General features: G+C 35.9%; 1 protein-coding gene across 1 annotated transcript in view; it reads left to right on the top strand.

Annotated features, from left to right (window-relative positions):
- CACNA1D (calcium voltage-gated channel subunit alpha1 D) overlaps positions 1–20033 on the top strand; it is a 194041-nt gene that overhangs the window by 109497 nt on the left and 64511 nt on the right. Inside the window, exons 12-22 of the mRNA XM_062585857.1 lie at positions 4753–4913; positions 5477–5702; positions 5885–6092; positions 7797–7917; positions 8933–9047; positions 9781–9850; positions 10479–10548; positions 12016–12160; positions 13843–13972; positions 16822–16881; positions 19876–19982. Coding sequence (XP_062441841.1) covers positions 4753–4913; positions 5477–5702; positions 5885–6092; positions 7797–7917; positions 8933–9047; positions 9781–9850; positions 10479–10548; positions 12016–12160; positions 13843–13972; positions 16822–16881; positions 19876–19982 — 1413 coding nt within the window. The remainder of the gene's footprint in view (positions 1–4752; positions 4914–5476; positions 5703–5884; positions 6093–7796; positions 7918–8932; positions 9048–9780; positions 9851–10478; positions 10549–12015; positions 12161–13842; positions 13973–16821; positions 16882–19875; positions 19983–20033) is intronic.

Below are 20033 nucleotides of genomic sequence, written 5' to 3'. Positions count from 1 at the left end.
AACAAACTGGTGACAGCTTATAAAAATGGCTCACTTAGACTTTTGCTGAAGTCTGTGGCCAGTGTAGATATGGCAGTTAAGGATAGTAGTGCAGAATTGATCAACTTTCTAGAGGTTACATCATTAGTGATAAAAACTGTATCATTTCTTGGAACCTTCTGCTGTAGGAACTGGCCTTAACTACACGAACTGAATGGACTAGTTAGGTCTGTGTGGACTTTGAACTTGACCCTTCATAATAAAAATCTATAGAAGATGAGATTGTTTTTAGGTTAATGAAGAAAAGTCAATTTAATATGCTAATACTCTGTACCATTTCTCATTTCATCAGTGAAGCCTAGTCAACATTAGTTTCAAAGGAGGAACTTGAATCTGAAGTGGTCACATGAAATTACAAATATCAAACAGTGCAGCAGATTGCCGTTATACTATGTTTGCACAGCAGGAAATTTGTAATGGGAATTCCTCCTACAATTTTGACATCTTTGCTTGTGGGTTCCTAGAGAAGTCCATTCCTTTTAACTTCATGAACCCATGTGAGGGGTAGTTTTGAGGTAACAGGACTCAAAATTACAAACAGTGCCAGCAATCTTTGTCATTGTTTTTGATAAAGATTCATGTTGCACCATCTCTCAGATTTCTGGAGGCCTAACTGACAATATCTATTCTTAGAAAGAAAAGCATTTTGAAGAGCTACTGGTTTTGCAATACCACCAAGAACTGAGTATACCTGGTCTTCTATCTCTGTAATGACCTGCACACTCACTGTACTTCTGATTCTGTTACTTCCGGATACTTGACTGGGCATACTTGCAAAATCCATTTTTCTGATTATGTGCAAGTCAGAAGAAGACTTGATTGTCTCATTTGAGATTTGGATCTAACCTGAAAAGACACTGATTTTTGATTTCCTAATTGGAGTTCTTGTAATTTGGATGCTTTTCTATTAGAATCAATAATTTCTGGAAAAAAAAATCTGTTTAGTTAAAATACAAAACTCATCAGTTTATGCAACAAAAGCCCTAGATTATGTGCTCAGCTGTCACTGTTGTCCTGACATGTTCTAAGTCAAAATTCAGAATCATAGGGAAATCAGTCTGTATCTCATTCTTCTGGCCAGATCTTCACTCCAATATCAGGAATGTTAATTTGCGGTGGCAGTACACCATATCTTAGGTCAAAGTAACTTAGGATGTGACTTTTCAGGGACATTGATCATAAACTTCTTGGCCTTTGAATCAAAATAGAAAATGCTTTGTATTCCAGGCTAGCTGGCCTGCTTCACCCATAAATGAAAATAGAAGTTAATCCTCCAAAGTACTTTTCTGTGCAGTCAAGTGGGTACTTGATCAAGAGAATTACATTCGAGCGAGATACAGCAATTATCTGCAAGTTTATTAAGTGCAGATTTGTATCAACCAAATAGTGTTAGGGTACATATTAGTATAGGATTTTTGAAGCCTTTTTGTAACCTTCCAGATGGAATTTGAGACATTTTGTTACTAAATCTACTGTTTCTCTCTTCACATGGAGGTGATATAGTTGCAGTTAGAGGAGGATGTATTTCTACTAGCTGAAGAAAAGATGTTTTTGTACATTGTCCTCTGTGAAGGTCCCTCTCTATTAAAATTCATTTCTCTGTTTTTCAGTACATGATTGTGTGAACCTTTAGTCATGCTGAAAAGCTAGTATTATTCTCCGAATCCTACAATCACAACAATGAGGAAGGAAAAACTAATCTTAAGGGCTTTTATCTTTTATAAAGAATGAGTGCTCTGGCACAATTATTCTTCTAAAGAACACAAGTGTTCTTCAATTTTGGACTTCAATCTTTTTATCTCTGTAAGTTGTCTAGTGAAAATATGAGGCACCCCAGTTTCGCAGATACAGGAATTATGTGTATGGTCCTAACAAGAAAATCTAATTCAGAAAAATGTTGTGATACAAGTGAAATGTTGCTGTTATAAAATAATCTGAAATAAAATGATCGCAGTTTTACATAGGTCTGGTAGCAGTTCTGAATGAGTGTGCAAACATCCTGAGAGCAAGTAACCCAGCTAAAGCTCATAAACTGTGTGGCTGAGTGACACCAAGTTCAGTCACACTCAGCGCACAGCTGGATTTTGCATGTTTGGGTTCAAATGTAGGACTGGGTCCTAAAGGACCAAGTAAACACGAATATATGAATGAAAGTAAGTGGAAATTAGGAACATATTTGTAAGAATAATGATTTCTGCATAAATAGTTGGGAAGAGAAAAATGCTAAATTATTTAATTAGAAAGGAAGCAGTGAACAACTTGGTTTGTTGTAACAAGTTCTGTCAATTTTAAGTGTCCTTTGTGAATTGAATATTTATTCAAGACTGCTACATTTTGTGAAAAATGCTTGATGATTTCATAAAAATAGAATAACATCATCATTAATTTATGAAAAGTGGAATTTCACTTCAAAATATAAGGCTACATTTCATCCTAATAAAGAATATGCTTAAGGAATGTGTTGAAGCTAGGAGGGGCAGTTACTCAAAAATAGAAAACTGAGTGAAAAATTGAGTGAAAATTGTGTAAATTTTTTTCATATTTCATGTAGCTACAAGTTTTTCTGCCACAATAGACCATCTACCTTGGTCTGCTACTTTCTCTTTATTTCTTTTGGTGTACAGATCTATTGAGAATACAAAAAAGCCTGTTATTCTATTCTCCATGTTGAGTTCTTGCTTTATTTCTATAGGCTTGTTACATGCATTCATACTTTCCAAACACGTCAACATGTGAGTTTCACTTTGGGCAATATTTTCATATGTACATCATTTAGCTAAACTGTTCTATTGCTGATTCTACAGACCTTTCCAAAAAAGCAGTCCCAGGGGCTTCAGTAAGCAATGAGTTATGCACTTCAGACTCATATGTGTTGGCTCATATGAGCAAATATCCAAATATTAGTATGCTTGTCTAATTGACTTAGGATGTTCTGTAAGTGTGTTTAAAAAAAAAATTGCCTACCTAGAAGTGAGCCATGCTGATGATTGCTGTGGACAAAAAGTCCCCCTATTTAGCACGGGACTGGCAAGATAATGAAATTGAATACGATGTTTTATAAACATGGCATTAGGTCAGGACAGAGTGTTTTTCCAATATATGGTGTAACTGTACAAGGGCATGAAATATCTTTCTACCAATATCTGAAGCCAGTATTAATTTCCATTACTACAAGCAGAAATTTAAGGTAAGTTTTAAAGAAAACTCAGTTAATGCTCCAATGCATTACCAAGCTCAGCTATTTTTATTGGCAGCATTATTGCATATTGGACCTATTACCTGAGGCAGACTTAGAGAGTTTCTGATTTTATTATACGTACTAAATACAGTCAGACACTAGAAGCATTAACAAGTTCATCTAGTTATTTGTAACAGTTTTTGAATGCTGTAGTTCTGTGTTGGTCCACGTTAAATTTGTGAAACTGCCAAAACTGCCGTTCTCCTGACAGCCACTCATTCTTCTTGTTCCTTTTGCGATGCAGCATTACAGTCAATTGGATCAAATTAAGATCAAGCTAAAATTAACCCAGAAAAAAAGAAATTGATCTCTACCAGTCAGTTCTCTGATCCGGCCCACTGCATTAATCTTAGTTTTGGCAAATGGGAAGGGAGGAGGAAGACTAGGGAGAGCAGACTAACCCTTTCCATCACAGCAGATTTATGCTAGACTAGCTTTTTTGTGAAACTACAGAGGAAAAAACTTACATGTGCAAACTTCCTTCAATTCTTTGCTATTTTAAGGTTCTCACAGGCTTGCACTGATGTTTGAACCTGTTCTGTCCCTTGAGTTTTGGGTGAAATAATTGTTGTCAGCAGGTAAAATTTGTTGTCTGAGTCCACAATGGTAGTTCTGGCTGTGTGAATTTTGTATGCTTCCCATTTAGGTAATATCTAGTGCTTTCTAGTTGTCCTCTTCCTATGAGCCAGCAATACAGTTCACAGATGGAAAAGCAGCTCAAGGAGACTAATTGGCTTCCCAAAGTTCCCAGGAGTGAAGTAGGAATTGAATCCAGTTTTATGAGTCCTAAGCTATTGCCCTCACTTATGAATCCAACTCATATGTAGATAGGGCCTGTTTCCTTGTCCTTGATTGTCAGCCTGAGTCATCTTACAAACATTTTTCCACTGATACTATTTCAAGGTACATCAGTAGAAACCTTTAGGAGTTGCTGACTGGTGTTTCTAATGTTATGGGGTAGATTTAGAAAAATTCACCTCAACATTTCTACTCTCTTTAATCCTACCTGAATTGTGTCCATGGTTTAACTCAAATCCTACAGTTTAAGTGTAATCTAGATTCAGATCATTCAGATCGAACGTAATCTGAATTCAGCTTACAACGGCTTTTTGGTCTTTTCTTTACTGCGATTAGATGTATGGAGGCTGGGAAGACAGATTTATCTTGTAACTCAATTAAATGCTAAGTATAGCTTAATCCAATCAGATCACAGGCAATTTGAGTTTCCAAAGGTTGTAGTTTGATTAAAAAATCTGTGATCAAATCTAAAAAATAAAAAAGAAATTAATACCCCTTTATCTGTGTCTGGTAATAGTTTATGCAAGTATCTTAAGTGCTGTGCACATACTTATCATGTAAATATACCCACTCATGCATACATATTTGCACTAGATTTCCTACACAGAAGAAACCCTATTCAAGTTCATGTACATTTTCTATATAATAACACTTTTTTTTTGTTTTTGATCTTTCAGTCGACGCTGGCGTCGCTGGAATCGATTTAATCGAAGGAAGTGTAGAGCTGCGGTAAAGTCTGTCACGTTTTATTGGCTTGTTATTGTCTTGGTCTTTCTGAACACATTAACTATCTCATCGGAACATTATAATCAACCTGACTGGCTGACCCAGATTCAAGGTATGATCAAAAATTATTTGTCCTGTTTTGAACTATGGATAGTTACACTCTATCAGTGCCTACTTTTGTACTTTGGCATTGTGTTGTTTGTTGCTGTCCTGAAGGATACTCAGTCAGAGAGAGATACAAGAAATGACTGAATGTATCAAATTTTCACAACTGTAACACAACTTAATGGCATAACAGCAAAAACCTGACCGTACTAGATTGTAAATACCTGTACTTTTGTCATTTAACCATGCTTGAAAGATGAGAAAGGAAATGGTAACTGGCATAGCAGAATATGCTGTGAGCTATAATGCTTGAGATCCAGTATGGACTCAAGCTGTGAGCACACTGCACAATAGATTGGAAAGATGGGTAGTTTTTTAGCGGCAGGAGGCTGTCAAGTAATGTAAATCCATGCGTAAAAATTATTGTCCAATGTAAAGAAGCAGCATTTACTTCCTCAGGCAAAAGGCTGCAGACTAATGTACGAAGTATAGAAATAGTATGTTAAAGGAAAAATGGAGCCTATAGGGCAATTCAGCAATTTTTTTTTTTTGTTTGATATTTTGTTTCAGATATCGCAAATAAAGTTCTTCTGGCTTTATTCACCTGTGAAATGTTAGTAAAGATGTACAGCTTGGGCCTGCAGGCTTATTTTGTATCTCTTTTTAACCGTTTTGATTGCTTCGTTGTTTGTGGTGGCATTGTTGAAACCATTTTGGTGGAATTGGAAATTATGTCACCCCTTGGAATTTCAGTGTTTCGCTGTGTTCGTCTCCTGCGTATTTTTAAAGTAACAAGGTAAGATTGATTAATGCTGCTAATTTTAACGATAATTGAATGGTGATCAGCAATTCTTTTGTAATACTTCATCATGCGCTGCTCTTTTACTGTTTTTTTTATTGTTTTGTTTTGGTGTGTGTGTGTGTGTGTGTGTGTGTGTGTGTGTATGTGTGTGTTAACACACGCATTTTAATTTATAGGCACTGGGCATCCCTGAGCAACTTGGTAGCATCCTTGTTAAACTCAATGAAGTCCATTGCTTCACTGTTGCTTCTGCTTTTCCTCTTCATCATAATCTTCTCGTTGCTTGGAATGCAGCTGTTTGGAGGCAAATTTAATTTTGATGAAACTCAAACAAAACGGAGCACCTTCGATAATTTTCCACAAGCTCTTTTAACTGTATTCCAGGTAACTTTCTTTCACCCCCTATGAAACATTTTACCTTTGATGATCAACAAAACTGTTTAAATGATCATGTTTTCTGAGAATAAAATCACAAACGCTATTTATTCAGTTTACTTTAAGTAGCATTCTGCTCATTAAATTCAGTACTCTGGTAATTCTGCACCATTTGTACCATTTGTTTCATGTCTTACTTGATCTATCTATGCAACATAGCTATCATACTATTTCATTAAATTAAATCTTCTTTGTCCATCAAAGAGGTGGAATGTTACTTTATTTTGATTAAAATGTTTTCTTTAAGTTCATTATTTGTATAAAAGTTCAAGGCATTCCCAAGCAGGAAAAATTGAGAAGCACTGTAAGAGTGCATAGTCGCATATGGTCATATCACTTACTATAATGTAAAATAAGTATGAACATCTTTAAAGAGACACTGTCAGGTTTAATATCATTTTAAAACTTCTTGTCTATTACTTGTATAAAGATTATTAAATTTAGAGCCATGCTTACAGTTTACTTTTCATTTTTTCATGATTTTTTTGTCCTATTTTAATTTTTTCTTTTTTTTCTTCTCAGTTTGGACACTGGAATGAGGCTATTCAGTTCATCTTTCTAGTCATTTTCGTGTTCAGCTTTGCAGGCATTGCACATTGCCACAATGTTTGGTTTCAGACATTGTGGGTGAGTGTTTGGAGCTGACCCTGCAAGATTTGGCTCTGTCAGCTTCTCGTCACTTCCATAGGGTTTTCATCTAATGACTGTCTGGAGCAAGTAAAAAATCTTTCCTTTTTGTTTTAACATAAGGAAATTTTAATGAGAAACTTTTTTAAGAGGAGAAGTATCCATGTTAGACCTGACATTGCCCCTTTAAAAACTGATGGTAGTACTTTCAAACTCAGGCAAGATAGCCAAGAAAATCTCCTTCAGTTTCAGAATATACTCTGAAAGGACTTAGTAGGTGCTCAGAAGCTATGAAAATCAGATAGTAAGTTTAGGTCTCCAGAGATGGATTTTGGAACTTGACATGCCTATGATTTTCTTGAAAAGCCATGTAATTACTTGGAAGGAGAATTGGTATGGCATGTTTTCCCAAGATAGGACTAGTAATTTTAAAAAATTACTTACAAGTATATAAAGTATCTCTATAACATGAGTTATAATGCTCAGTAGTACTAATCTTAGTAGTACAAAATAGTAGCACTGAAAAAAGTGTAGTTGTCCAAATATAAACTATCTTTCTTTTAACTAATTAACAGATTTCTATAAAATTCTTCTTTTAGACCATGGTAAAATTATGTGAAATAACAGGAAATAAGAAAATCATGTATTTCTCCCACAGCTGTTGAGTTCCATTCAATTTGAAATAGTTACCAAGATAGATGAATATGGTGTATCACAAGGTATATTACATTACTGAAAATCAGTCCTCTTCTCTGCACCAATATCAATAAAATTCTGAGCTTCTATTTTTATCACTTTTCCCTTTGAACTTCACTATGTAAATGCTTAGCATAAAATAAAAACTAGTAGAGTTAAACTCAAGCTTTCGAGAGATGTTTTTTTAAATGGAAACACTGCATATTAATAAAAAGACTATGGTATTACTTTTGAATAAAGAAAGCCAGCTTTGTTGTGCATTGTTGACAGAGGAAACGATCCTTTTTTTGATGTTTTTGTTGAGTTAATAATATTATATCTGCTTCTTAGATTCTAACAGGTGAAGACTGGAATGCCGTTATGTATGATGGCATAATGGCGTATGGTGGCCCATCATCCTCAGGAATGATAGTCTGTATATATTTCATTATTCTCTTCATCTGTGGTAACTGTATCCTTTGCATTCACTGGAAACATTTTGAATGAGACTGTGTGCTGGGGCGTAATCATGCCAAGGACACAGGCAAAATTTGTCTAGGATGAAGTAAGTTGCTGTGGATGTGCATGCTGATTCTGCCTGTGCTAGGCCCTTTAAATAGATTCTCTTTTGTACATATATTCCCTTTTTTTATCTTCTGTAAAGAGGGAGACTCCAGTGAGCTCTCAGTACATCCCCAGTGATCACACTGGCAGAAACCAGAACATTTTTTCTTTCTTCCTTCAGTGGGAAAACTGCCTTATTCTACCTGTTTGTTTCTGTTTGATGTCTCTCCCTCTCAGAATGCGTGGATGTAGTCTGATCTCTATGACAGTAATTTCCCATTCATCTTTTTGATGCTTGGAATAGCTGTGTGAATTCTGACACACACTGACAGTGGAGCCAGTGATCCACTGTAGAGTGCAAAGACTAGATGAGAGAAGTTGGCAAGGAGAAATATTGACACAGTGAGGATTAAGTACTCCGTTGTTCCCATGTAGTAACAGAAACTAATGTCATTCTCCTAATTCTTGAAAGGTCAAGAGGTTAAAAAAAAAATCTATTTTCTATACTATACGGCACTATGGCACTTGTATCGGTATAGGTACTTAACTGATACAAACCGAAGTATGCGGTTTGATACATACATTGTCACAGAAAATAATGCATTACAAAAAATATTTAAAAGACAGTGTTTCATATTTGAAATTTGTTCATGCTGGTGTGAATGTAAATTTCATTTATTTAAAAAACGTCAAGTATTCTGCTATTTTTTAATTGGTAGCTTTAATGGATCTCTGCTTATTTTACACCTAGTATTCATCTAGTCCATTAAGTGAGTGTTATTAGCACTACAGTCCAGCATTACATGTCTCTACACTGAGATTGGGATCGTGGGTTTCCTGTCTCTTATGTTGTTGGTGTTTATGCTGGTAATAAACCAAACAGGTATGACAATGCATAATGCCCTTAATTTGATTTGAAATAGATATCTTGCTAAATGTCTTCTTGGCCATTGCTGTGGATAACTTAGCAGATGCTGAAAGCCTAAATACAGCTCAGAAAGAAGAAGCAGAAGAAAAGGAACGGAAAAAGAATGCAAGGTAAAATCGCACAAGCATGTTGAATGAGCAGGAGAGAGGAGGAGGAGAGTACTGAATTCTTTCTCTTACAAGGGTTTTCTTTATATAAACGCCTTTGCCATCTTCAAAAGTCGTCAGAATTTTTTTTAAGAAAGAAAAGAATTTACATAAACATTAAAACAAGACTGAATTAATACGATTTTAGATAAAAGTTGACTAGTAACTGGGAAAAAGGAATGAACTAAGGATAAGTCAACTGATATTTAAACATTGCAATTGTAGAATTTTATTGCATAATTAGAGCAAGAATCTATCTGTTGTTGCTGCGACACCACTGCTTGGGGAATCAATTTTACAAGCCTTATATATACCAGAAGAAAACCTTCCTTTGAAATGAGTACTGGCCTACTGAAGTCAATACAAGTTAGTTAGTATGTTAGTACGAATCCAAGGGTACAATTTATCCCCACAGAAAGGAGTAATGCTCACATACTGAATTTTTTAGGGATTAGCTTCTGGAATTTATTCAAAATGATAATCTTTTAAATGAATCGAGTACATTCAAATGCAATAAATTTTATTGCTCTGGTATTTACCACTGTTCAAATCACTTTAGATATATTTTTGGTATATTTTTCTTTTCATAAAATGGGTATAGCTCACTTAAAATCTTGTGTCTTAACATGATGTGCTTTTCTGCTTTTCCTTTCTTTTTTCTTTTTTTTTTTTTTTTTTTTTTTTTTTTTTTTTGTAGAAAAGAGAGTCTGGAAAATAAAAAAAGTGAGAAGTTGGAAAGTGACCAGAAGAAGCCCAAGGATAGTAAGGTGTTTATTTTGACAATTATATCTTAGTTAGGAAGCTGTTTTAGTAATTCTGCTAAGGAAGACTTTTTAAGTCTACAGTGCACTCTGTGATTTCTTTTATGAATTCATCCTACCTACATTTTTTTTCAGGCAAAGGTCAGGAAACTTAGTTCTGGTTATTTACATCCTCAAAGAATCTCTTAACCTGTAAGTTCCTTTTGGTTTCAGAGAATCCTGGGAAGGAAAATTCTTAGAGCATGAAATAGTTTGTTGGGCAAATTTGATGTTACCTTAAGATCCCTGCAGGTGTTTTGACTGAAAAATCCAATAGAAGAGATTAGTGAATGATACACTCTTTATAGAATTTTTAAATGTTCTAGGTAATTTCCAAAGAAGCCCATTAGTTATATTCTTGTTGTAATCTACACAGCAGTAAGAATTATAAACAAATTAATCCTTTAAAAATACTTATTGAAAACTCAACTCTTCTCCATTCAGGAGTTATCCTGTATTGAGAACCTCATAGAGTAAGTGTGGGGTTTACTTCACTGGTTTCAGAGGCTTATTTAATATACTCTCAATTCTTTGTTGTGCTCCAAGCTATATTGAAATTTATTTTTCTTCCGTTGTGTCTCTTTCATTGCCATAGGTGACAATTGCTGAATATGGAGAAGGAGAGGATGAGGATAAAGATCCCTATCCACCCTGTGATGTACCAGGTATGGGACCTACTAGCCAGAAAACAAACATTTGTTTTCTAAAATATACTAAACCTATTCTCACTAAATTCTAAATCAATTCCTTTGAAGTCAGTGCATTTGTACTCTGTTATCAGTGGATAAATGGGCCTGTAAGTTGCAAAACTTTATCTTTTTCTGCAGCTCACTAGGCAGTACAAAGAGCATACGAGAATTAATGCTGTGAGCCTGAAGACTACTCTGGTATTACTTACCTGCATGTGAGAGGGAATTACAAATTTATTTGAAATGTTTGGCTAAAAGGGACATTCCAGAGCTCATCATGTTCGATCACTTTTATCTTAGCTTCTTCCAGTCCCGTGAACACATTTATTTAGAAACCAGCTCTGTCAGATTAGCTGTATTCCTGTCACAGAAACCTTATTCTCAACTACCTTTTGAGACTCAGTGCTCAACCAGTGCACAGAGACTTTTTACTTCAACATTGATACGTGAGGATTTGGCACATACGAAATTGGGAAGTTGTAAGGTAGAGAGGGTGTGGAATCTCCCTCCTCAGAGGTATTTAAAAAGATTTTGAAAACTCATCTGAGATCACTTCCACACCCAACTGTAGGATATTAAAAATGCTTTGAATTAATGCACTACTTTTGACTTCGAGTTATACAAGTAATTGCCTTTAAAACCTCCTATTATGCATTGCTGTTAGTAGGTATGTATATACAGCTCTTTATTTTGTGTGTCGCATTCTATTTAGAGAGCAGCTGCTCTCTAAAGGATGGGGAGCCAGATAACACATCCAGCAGGGCAGGGAGCTTATCAGCCAGGGCTCAACCCCATAGTGCCCAAGAAAGACAAGCAAGGCAGGCATGGAGATGGTACTTAGGTTGAACGAGCAGTCCAGATCATCAGGCAAGTTTATGGTGATGAAGCAAGTTTGAGGACAGTCAGTCCACAGGTCAGGGTAAGGATCACATCTAGAGAGGGTGACCAGAGTTAGATGTAGTCCAGTGATCGCCATGCAGGTCCATAGTGATGAGAGAAGTCTGAGGGCAAGCTGAGAAGCTGATCTGTGAGTCAGGGTCCAGATCAACAGAATCCATGGCCAGGTACAGGCATGGCTGCGGCTGAACTGGAGACCAGTGCTCCTCTGGCATAGCCCGGGGAGGGACTGGAGGTCCGAGGATGAGCTGAAATGGAGATCCTAGGTTCTTGGGCAGGGGTGTGGGTTGATGCCCCAGGTAAGTCTGGGCAGGGCCATTAAGGCCTATTAGTGCTCTCAGGGCCCTTACATACTCACCCATATATATGCATGCACATATATATGTATAAAAGTTCATGACAACTAGGTGGGTATTCATGTATTGATTTGTAGATTTTTAAAGCCATGCTGTGAATATGTATTTTAATACAAGTCATTCTTTTGTACCATTATGAACAAAAACTCAATCTTTTTTATTTTATAGTAAAAAAGTATTTAATTTAAAGTAGGTGAAGATGAGGAAGATGAGGAGGACGAACCAGAGGTACCAGCAGGTCCACGTCCCCGAAGAATATCGGAACTAAATATGAAGGAGAAGATAACACCAATTCCTGAAGGGAGTGCCTTCTTCATTTTCAGCAGCACCAATCCGTGAGTATCATTTATAAAAGTACTCATTTAGTCCCCCAGGGTTTAGCACCGAAGAAAGAAGCCTCTTCCTGGTGAGCTTAGGGACCGAACTCCAGTGTCTTCAACAGGAGAGAGATTGGTTTCTCTGCTGAAAATTTTTAAATGATTTGCTAAATATAAAGGATTTGTTAAATATATTAATTTTCTTCTTTCTGTCAAAGGTAATTTTGTACTATATTCAGTCAGGTCTGCAAATGTCTGAAAATACCATTTAATATATATTAGTTACTTAATGTGGTAATTACTGGGTAATAAACAGACAGGAGGTAAAGTGTGAGCATTTTTTTTAACCTAAGATAGGATTCTTAGGAAGATATTATTTGTGGAGCGATAAGGGGGAGGAAAGAGAAGAGAAAATTAGAGATAGAGAGAAAGGTTTTATGTATTCCTCTTGGGATGACAGTATTTTTCCAGATTTGAGGTTCAAGCAAACACTAAAGATAAAGACAAATGATTAAAAAAAAATACAAAAAATAAAAGCTGGATGTTGGGGGGAACTAGATTCTTTCACCACTCAGCCTAATTTCAGAATCATTTCTGGTTCTGCAGTGATGAAAAAAGCAAGCTTTATTAATCAGTAAAAGTTGTTACCATATAGTTGTTGAACAAAAGTGAATAGATGAGCTGAATCTGGTTCCTATAGGACTGAATATAGCTATCTTCATGCACAGCAACTTTGTTGGCAGTCTCAGAAGGGAACTTAAAAGCTATTTAGCATGAGAGAACACTTCTCGGTAGTAGAGGTCTTCACAGTTAAGATTAGAGGATGATGTGTGAATCAAGACGTGTTTTGGGCTTTTATTTCCAAACACACTGAAAAAAGTGTTATTTAAATCGGTAATTTTAAGAACACACATGCTGAATGTAAAAACTTAAGATTTGCTGAACATGATAAATTCATTATGGCCTCAACTAATGCTAATTCCCAGGCCAAAATGGCCATCTTACTTAACTGAGATACACTGTCCTCAAATCATCTCATTCATAAGAGAAAAACAAATTTTGCTTAAGAACCTTGTGATTCTTCAGAGGAATATTTCAGGCAACTTTAATGTTACTCAGTTACAAACCTGATCCTGCCTTTTTGCCAATTTAATCCTGTGCTATCTCCATGGAAGTATTCAACAGCATTGTAATACCATTGGGTTTCATGACTCTAATCATATGGGCAGTTCCACTTCTCTAAGAAATACAATGAGCCTAATCCACATCTTACTGAATGAATATTTTTGACAGCTTTAATCAGAATGAAATCAAATACAGGGTCTGAATGACTTTCCTGGCATTTGGTGCTGTTGACATTGGCCTCTATGTATGTGTACAGTGAGGCAAAGCACTGGAATGTTTAGCATTTCATAACCCACTGAAAACTAATAGGAGATGGGAGGTCCTCTTTCACAAATTCCTTCAGTAAGTGCACCTTCACAACAGGTTTATCATATGCTGAATCATTTTGAATCCATTTACATTTTTATGAGCCAAGGCAATAACTTCAGTGTTAATGCTGCTTTTAACTGATGATAGTTGCTCTGTCCTGTCATTGTTGGCAGAGTAATGGAAAACATTTTGTATATAAGCCATCTGCTGGTTTTTTGGTTGTATTTTTTTTCCACGTGTGATGTATTTTTATATCTCTTTTTCAGAATTCGAGTGGGATGCCACAGGCTCATCAATCACCACATCTTTACTAATCTCATCCTTGTCTTCATCATGTTGAGCAGTGTTTCCCTAGCAGCAGAAGATCCAATTCGCAGCCACTCTTTTCGAAATAATGTAAGTCCATCGTTTTTATATCTGAAGATAAATGTATCTTCATATAGTAACAGTCCTCAGAATTAGTGCCTGGTTTTTAATTTTCAAATTAAGAAACTTTCCTTTTCCTTTTTCCAGTCATCAATTTATATATTTTGCTTTAAAAAAAACATACATCTCTAAAGAAAGCAGAGATATTAGAACCATTTATTATCTACAGAACTTTCTTCCTGTGTTGGATATTAATACATCAAAATAAAATTTTGCTCAAGATGAGCGTAATTTTGTAGCTAGCTGTATCTGCTGTGCATTTCCCGAATCTATCTTGGTGCTTCTCAATGTTTGACACTGATTTAAAAGTGACATCAAAAATATCACTTTATAACATGCTGGGTATAGACTTTGACCTGTCTTCTCTTCTCTATCGCTAACTCCATTATCTGATCTTGAGGAACTCAGACTATTACTCTGTCAGTGAGTGTATGTGTTTGTAAGGGTATTACCTCTCCTTTCAAAGAGGAGAGCTTAGTGAAATTAGTTTCCAGAGAGTCTGGTGCCATGAATATCATATTCCATTTTTTTAAAAATATTGTAAATACTTTGATCTGTAGTAGATTAGGATGCACCCGCACTACCGTGTGTTACAGTACCACAGCATACCTGACGATCCTGAATTCCTGATTGTCTAAATGAGAAACAAAACAAAATAAGAAAAAGCCTCTGAAATTATTGTGAGTTATGTGTGCTTTAGATTATGTATGAAACAGCTGATAATGCAACCTGGTAATACTCTGTTGGGACTTCTGGGATACTTTGACAGAACTTCAGCTCCTGTATCACTGAACTTCTTGCTAATGTAGATGTAGCCTCTGGAGTCCTCTTTGGGCCATTGACATTCTCTGAATATCTTTTCAGTAACAATGCTAAATACCAAAAAGCTAAAACTTCCTTGAAGAGTAAAAAGAGATCAAAGCACAAACACACTCAAAGGAGTTGTGTGCTGGTCTTATGAAAAGATCAGCTAATGGATAAGAAAAACAGAACTGGCAGGCAATACTGAAATGGTTTTTGTGGAAATGAAGAGCTGATATTACCTTTTGTAGCTAGAGGAATGCTAGGAGGGTATAACTCCAAAGTGGTGGTAACTGTATGGATTGTTTCTATTTGGGACACAGGCAGGTAAAATGTATGAGTGATTTCAAGAAGGACATTGCCCTTGCTGTAGATATTCACAAATGCACCAGAACTGCATATTTTTCTTGTTATTACCTTGATTGATGACGTTTCCTTCAGCTGACCAGCTTAGCAAGGGAAAGAACTTGCTATGAAATGGCAGTGAGCTTGAGTTGGAAGCTGTAAGGCTCAAAAATACTGAAAGGTTTGATGTCAACAGTTTGCTTTTGCTGTTATGTCTCTACAAAAGTTGGCTCTGCTTGTTCCAGGTGGCACTCAAGTTCAATATTATGGCTGTCTAATGGATGTGTATGATCCATTCTGCAAATATCGCTGCTTTCTGCAGGAGTTACTCCTTTAAGTCACTGAATAGAATCTTGTGCTTTTCATGTCGAATATGCTATGTTTGTTCTTCAGTGAAGATTGTGTTGTCTGTAGCTATCCTACCATTATGGTGCCAGCAAAAGGGACAGCACATTGGCTGTGTCCTTAACCCAACAAGTCACAAACCGCTGAATATACTGAACATGGTAGCTAGCCATCTTGAGGAGTCTCAGCTTCAGCACCGTTTCTCTGTTAAAATTAATGACACAGACAGGAGTGACGAAACAAGTTTGAGGCTGGAATGGTTTTGAATATTTTTTTTTAAACTCTAGAGTGAATTTCTTCATGATTGATCTTCGTTGAATGGTTTTAATATTTACCTGCTTTTTCAGCAACTACAAGAGACAGAAGGATGTGATCTTCAGCAGAACATGGAGGGAGAAAAAGATTTTCATGCATTTAATCTAATAGGAACACTATTTTGTCTGTTATCCATTTGTCTTATTTCTTCTTCACATTTAATTAGCTGTTAAACCATAGATACCATGTTCCTGTGCAGAACTCTTTGGTAAATAGATCCTTCCCTTGAAGGAGGAGTACTTGATGAGTACTTCCCTTGAAAATAAAATTAGTACTGTACTGCAGTATATGGTGTGCACTAGATTAGGTGCTAACAATACTGCCACCTGGAAAGGGTGAAATCCTGGTTCTACTGAAATGTACAGCAGTGTTTCTACTAACAACAGTGAAGTTAATATAAATTCAAGATCATCTTAAAAGTTTGCATATCGCTATGCAACTATTGTTGATTTTTAAAAATCTCCTACAAATAAATCACTGCTGTATCTTCAATGTTCAGGGAAAAATAGCTGTAGTGTTGATTTTTAGTAACGTACTTATTAATTTGTTTTGTGACCCTCAAGCCAATTCTGTACAGGAATATAATGTAGCAGAATGTAGAATGATATAGTCTAGAAATATCCACTGAAATTTAATTTTTTGGTGGAATGCAGTGATTAAAAAAACCCCACTGTTATTAATAAGCAGTTTTCCTTTATGTAGGATTTTGTATCCTTGCTAAAGGCGAGGGAAGTACCTCTGAAAGCTGATGGAAGAAAGTCTGAATTGAAAGAAAAGGTTGCATACTGGGTCCTGCTAACTCCTTGGTGCAGAAGTCTTATATGCACAGTGGCATCTGATAAATTTTTAAGTAAACAAAAATGGTTGTACAATAACTATGTTGTCTGAACTCCCTATCTGCCTGTTTGTATTCATTTATTCAGATGTATTCATTATTTTTCTGCATGTGGTCTAAAATGTAAAAATTTATTTATAGATGAATTTCTTACTGTGGCACATATTATACCTTGCAGATACTTGGTTACTTTGACTATGCTTTCACAGCCATCTTTACTGTTGAAATCCTGTTAAAGGTAATTCATTGTTAACTGATCCTTGCTAGCTCAAAAACAGCTTTAGCAATAATGTTTGTAACTTTTTGTTTACCTTCCAGATCCTAGGGTATGCAGATTATGTCTTCACTAGTATGTTTACATTTGAGATCATTTTGAAGGTAACAGGTTCTTAAAGGAAGTTTGCTTAAAGGGATTTTCCTTGTGTGTCACCTGCCAAGAAAAGGCACTTGAAGTGTTCTTCGCCTTTTCTCTAAATGATCAAAGCTAAACTTTTTTTAAACCAAAGGATTTTTTTATTTGACAGTTTCTCATAATTTTGATTGGTTATTTTTTTTACCATTGGGTGCATGTAGAAGCTGATTTTTGTATCATTACATCAATTTAATAATTCACTTTTTACCCTTTTTAAACGTAACAGTTGTCAGAAAAGGGAAAAATAATTCACTGCGCATGAGCTTTTCCTCTTTCCTGCTCTGGCATTTCCAAAAATAATGATCAATCTTTTCAGAAGGGAGCATGTAATTTCTCATTTCTCCTGCTGAACTATATTCATAGAGCTAAAATAGTAGATAACTATTTTCTTGCAATAGGACTTGCAAGATATCTTGCATTTATCTACACACTAAGATACTTTGCATTGATCTTATCTTGGGCATACATTTAACTACACGGAAAGGCATATATATGCTTGCTTAAATGTATTACCCATGCATGAGCCAAAATTGGCATTTTAATGTATAGTTTGTGTACTGATTATTAAGGATACCCGTGGGGGTTACTCTCACTTTAGTTCAATGAGACTTACTCTGGTAAAGAAGCCATATTACTGAGGTTTAGTCTAACATGTGAGAAAATGCAGGACAAAACAATCAAATTTTGGGGGGAAATCAGTGAAATACTTTTTTCAGAGATGTACAAGTTTCTTAAGTTTAGTGCAGTACATATGCACCATGAATTTTTGGTTGAGTAACCCTGATACCTATATTTATGAATTTCTAATACACTAAGAATCTGTACATAAACTTTGCATTTCCTGTTGAGAATTAAGCTTAACAAAAACTATTTTCCCAGCTCCTGCTCACATTGCTATGCATTCTTCACAGTGCGGTTTGATTAATACTAATTAAGGCAATATTTGGGCTGTTTACAAGATAAGCTATACTGTAAAGAGTAAACTATTTGTGCTTGCAAACTTATGTTTATGTTATCCCTTTATTTCTCATTTTCCTCAGTGAGGAGCCTGCTAAGGACTTGGTTAATCTTTAACATTTGTGGCATTCTAGAATAAATATTTAGCTAGAGAAAGACCAAACTAAAGGAAAGAATGAGGCACTGATAAGACCATTCCGTTAGATCAACTAGTTCCAAACTTTGAATTGGAGAAATTATACTAGATGTGTTGACACCATTGCTGTGGCAGGAGAGAGTCAGGAGAACATCCGCATCCTTTGAGCGGAAGGTTGGAGAGCCTGTACAGTTCCAGTTGTGTTTTGAAGGAGCCAGAGGAATTAAGCATGGCACAAACTATATAACTATAGAAGACGAACGTACCTACAAGCTGTATAAGATTCTAACATCGAGTGACTCAGAATTATTCAAGGAAAGTGGGAAGCACTAGAGCAGAATCTACTGAAATTTGGCATTGTAAAATGATATAAAGAAACAGGAAGCACCACCATAGCCAAAAATGTTGTCTTAACTCCACTTTCTCCAGGAATCTCAGTATTCATATGTATTTATGAAGGAAAATAAACCCTACTATAGAAAGTTTAATAGATAATCAGAATGAGACCTATGTACATGTGCAGTACCCTGCTTTACTAACATGTCTGAGACATTGGCTTTGCTTGCTTGTGGCTGGAGTCCTTAATGTTACCTGTGTTGGGTTTTGCGCTGTGCTTTCAGCAGTACCCATGTCCGACAGAAGCTGTGTGTGTTCTGAAAGGAATAATTCAAGACTAGATGTGTTGTGACAATAGCTTGCCTTGAATTTCAGACAAAAAGCATGGGCTTAAAATACGGGCTTAAAATATCCAGAGGGAGTATCATCAGCTGCAGGGAAGAAACCTGTAAATGTCTAAAAAGCAAGCATTTCTAAAACAGAATAACTTGCAATATGTGGAGAGAGTCTCTGTGCTATATTTTATTGACTGCTCTGTAGGCATCAGGATTTCCATATGGTATGGGATCAAGGATATGAATGAGAATATGAATAACAGAAAAGCTGCAATAGCAATTTAAAGCACTTAAAAAATCTGTTACGTCACCCCTACATGGCTTTTAAATCAAGCTTACTATCCTGTTTGCAGTACTTGGGAAATGTGAGAAGATCAGCGTGAAGGTCAGGTTAGGGCCTTATGCTTTTAACTCTGCTCCAGCTTGCTAATCCCCTACCATTTAAACCACCCCCCACATAAGTGGAATTCCAGGCATAAAGAAAAGAGCAATACGGATGGACCCATGGATCTGCAGCTTAGTGAGCATTCCCCAGTACATACTCTACTGAAGGCTGTAACACCTCTCATGGCATCAGATGTGGTCTAGGCTTTGCTTTTGTCCTGATCTGTGAAAGGGTTAGAATGATTTTGTTACAGAAGGGTTTTAGTCACATTCTTCCATTGGGTTTATAATAATTAATCATGAGTAGCAATATGAATGTGGGGAAATTTGGCTGTACTTGAAACTTGGAAGTTTTATGGTTCTACTAGTTGTTTTTCTAACAAAAGCCAAATCAGTTCAGAGAGGTGAGTTTGGCCTAATCAGTTCTTATACAAAAGCATAACATTTATTGATATTAGAAACAATTAACACATCTGCAGGTGTTGCTTGAGCATAGCTTGTTTAGTTTAAATGAAACTTATTTATATGCATAATAGGGTTGTTTTGTATCTTAATTACAAGGTGAGATACTATTTTAGGTATTCACGCTCTAGACAAGTGTCTTGTAAACAGCCTAAATGTGAATTTGAGTAAATACAGATAGAGAATAAAAGTGTAACAATTCTTTTATAGATGACGGCTTTTGGAGCATTCCTTCATAAAGGGTCCTTCTGCAGGAATTATTTTAATTTGCTGGATTTGCTGGTTGTGGGTGTTTCTCTGGTATCGTTTGGTATTCAGTAAGTATTATACTTACAATGTGACTGATTTATTTTTGCTTTGGAGTTTTA

Source organism: Rhea pennata, chromosome 12 (genome assembly GCF_028389875.1).
Source record: "Rhea pennata isolate bPtePen1 chromosome 12, bPtePen1.pri, whole genome shotgun sequence".
Classification (NCBI taxonomy): Eukaryota; Metazoa; Chordata; class Aves; order Rheiformes; family Rheidae; genus Rhea; species Rhea pennata.
The sequence above is the reverse complement of the archived record's forward strand: the minus strand, read 5'-3'. Positions and strand labels throughout refer to the sequence as shown.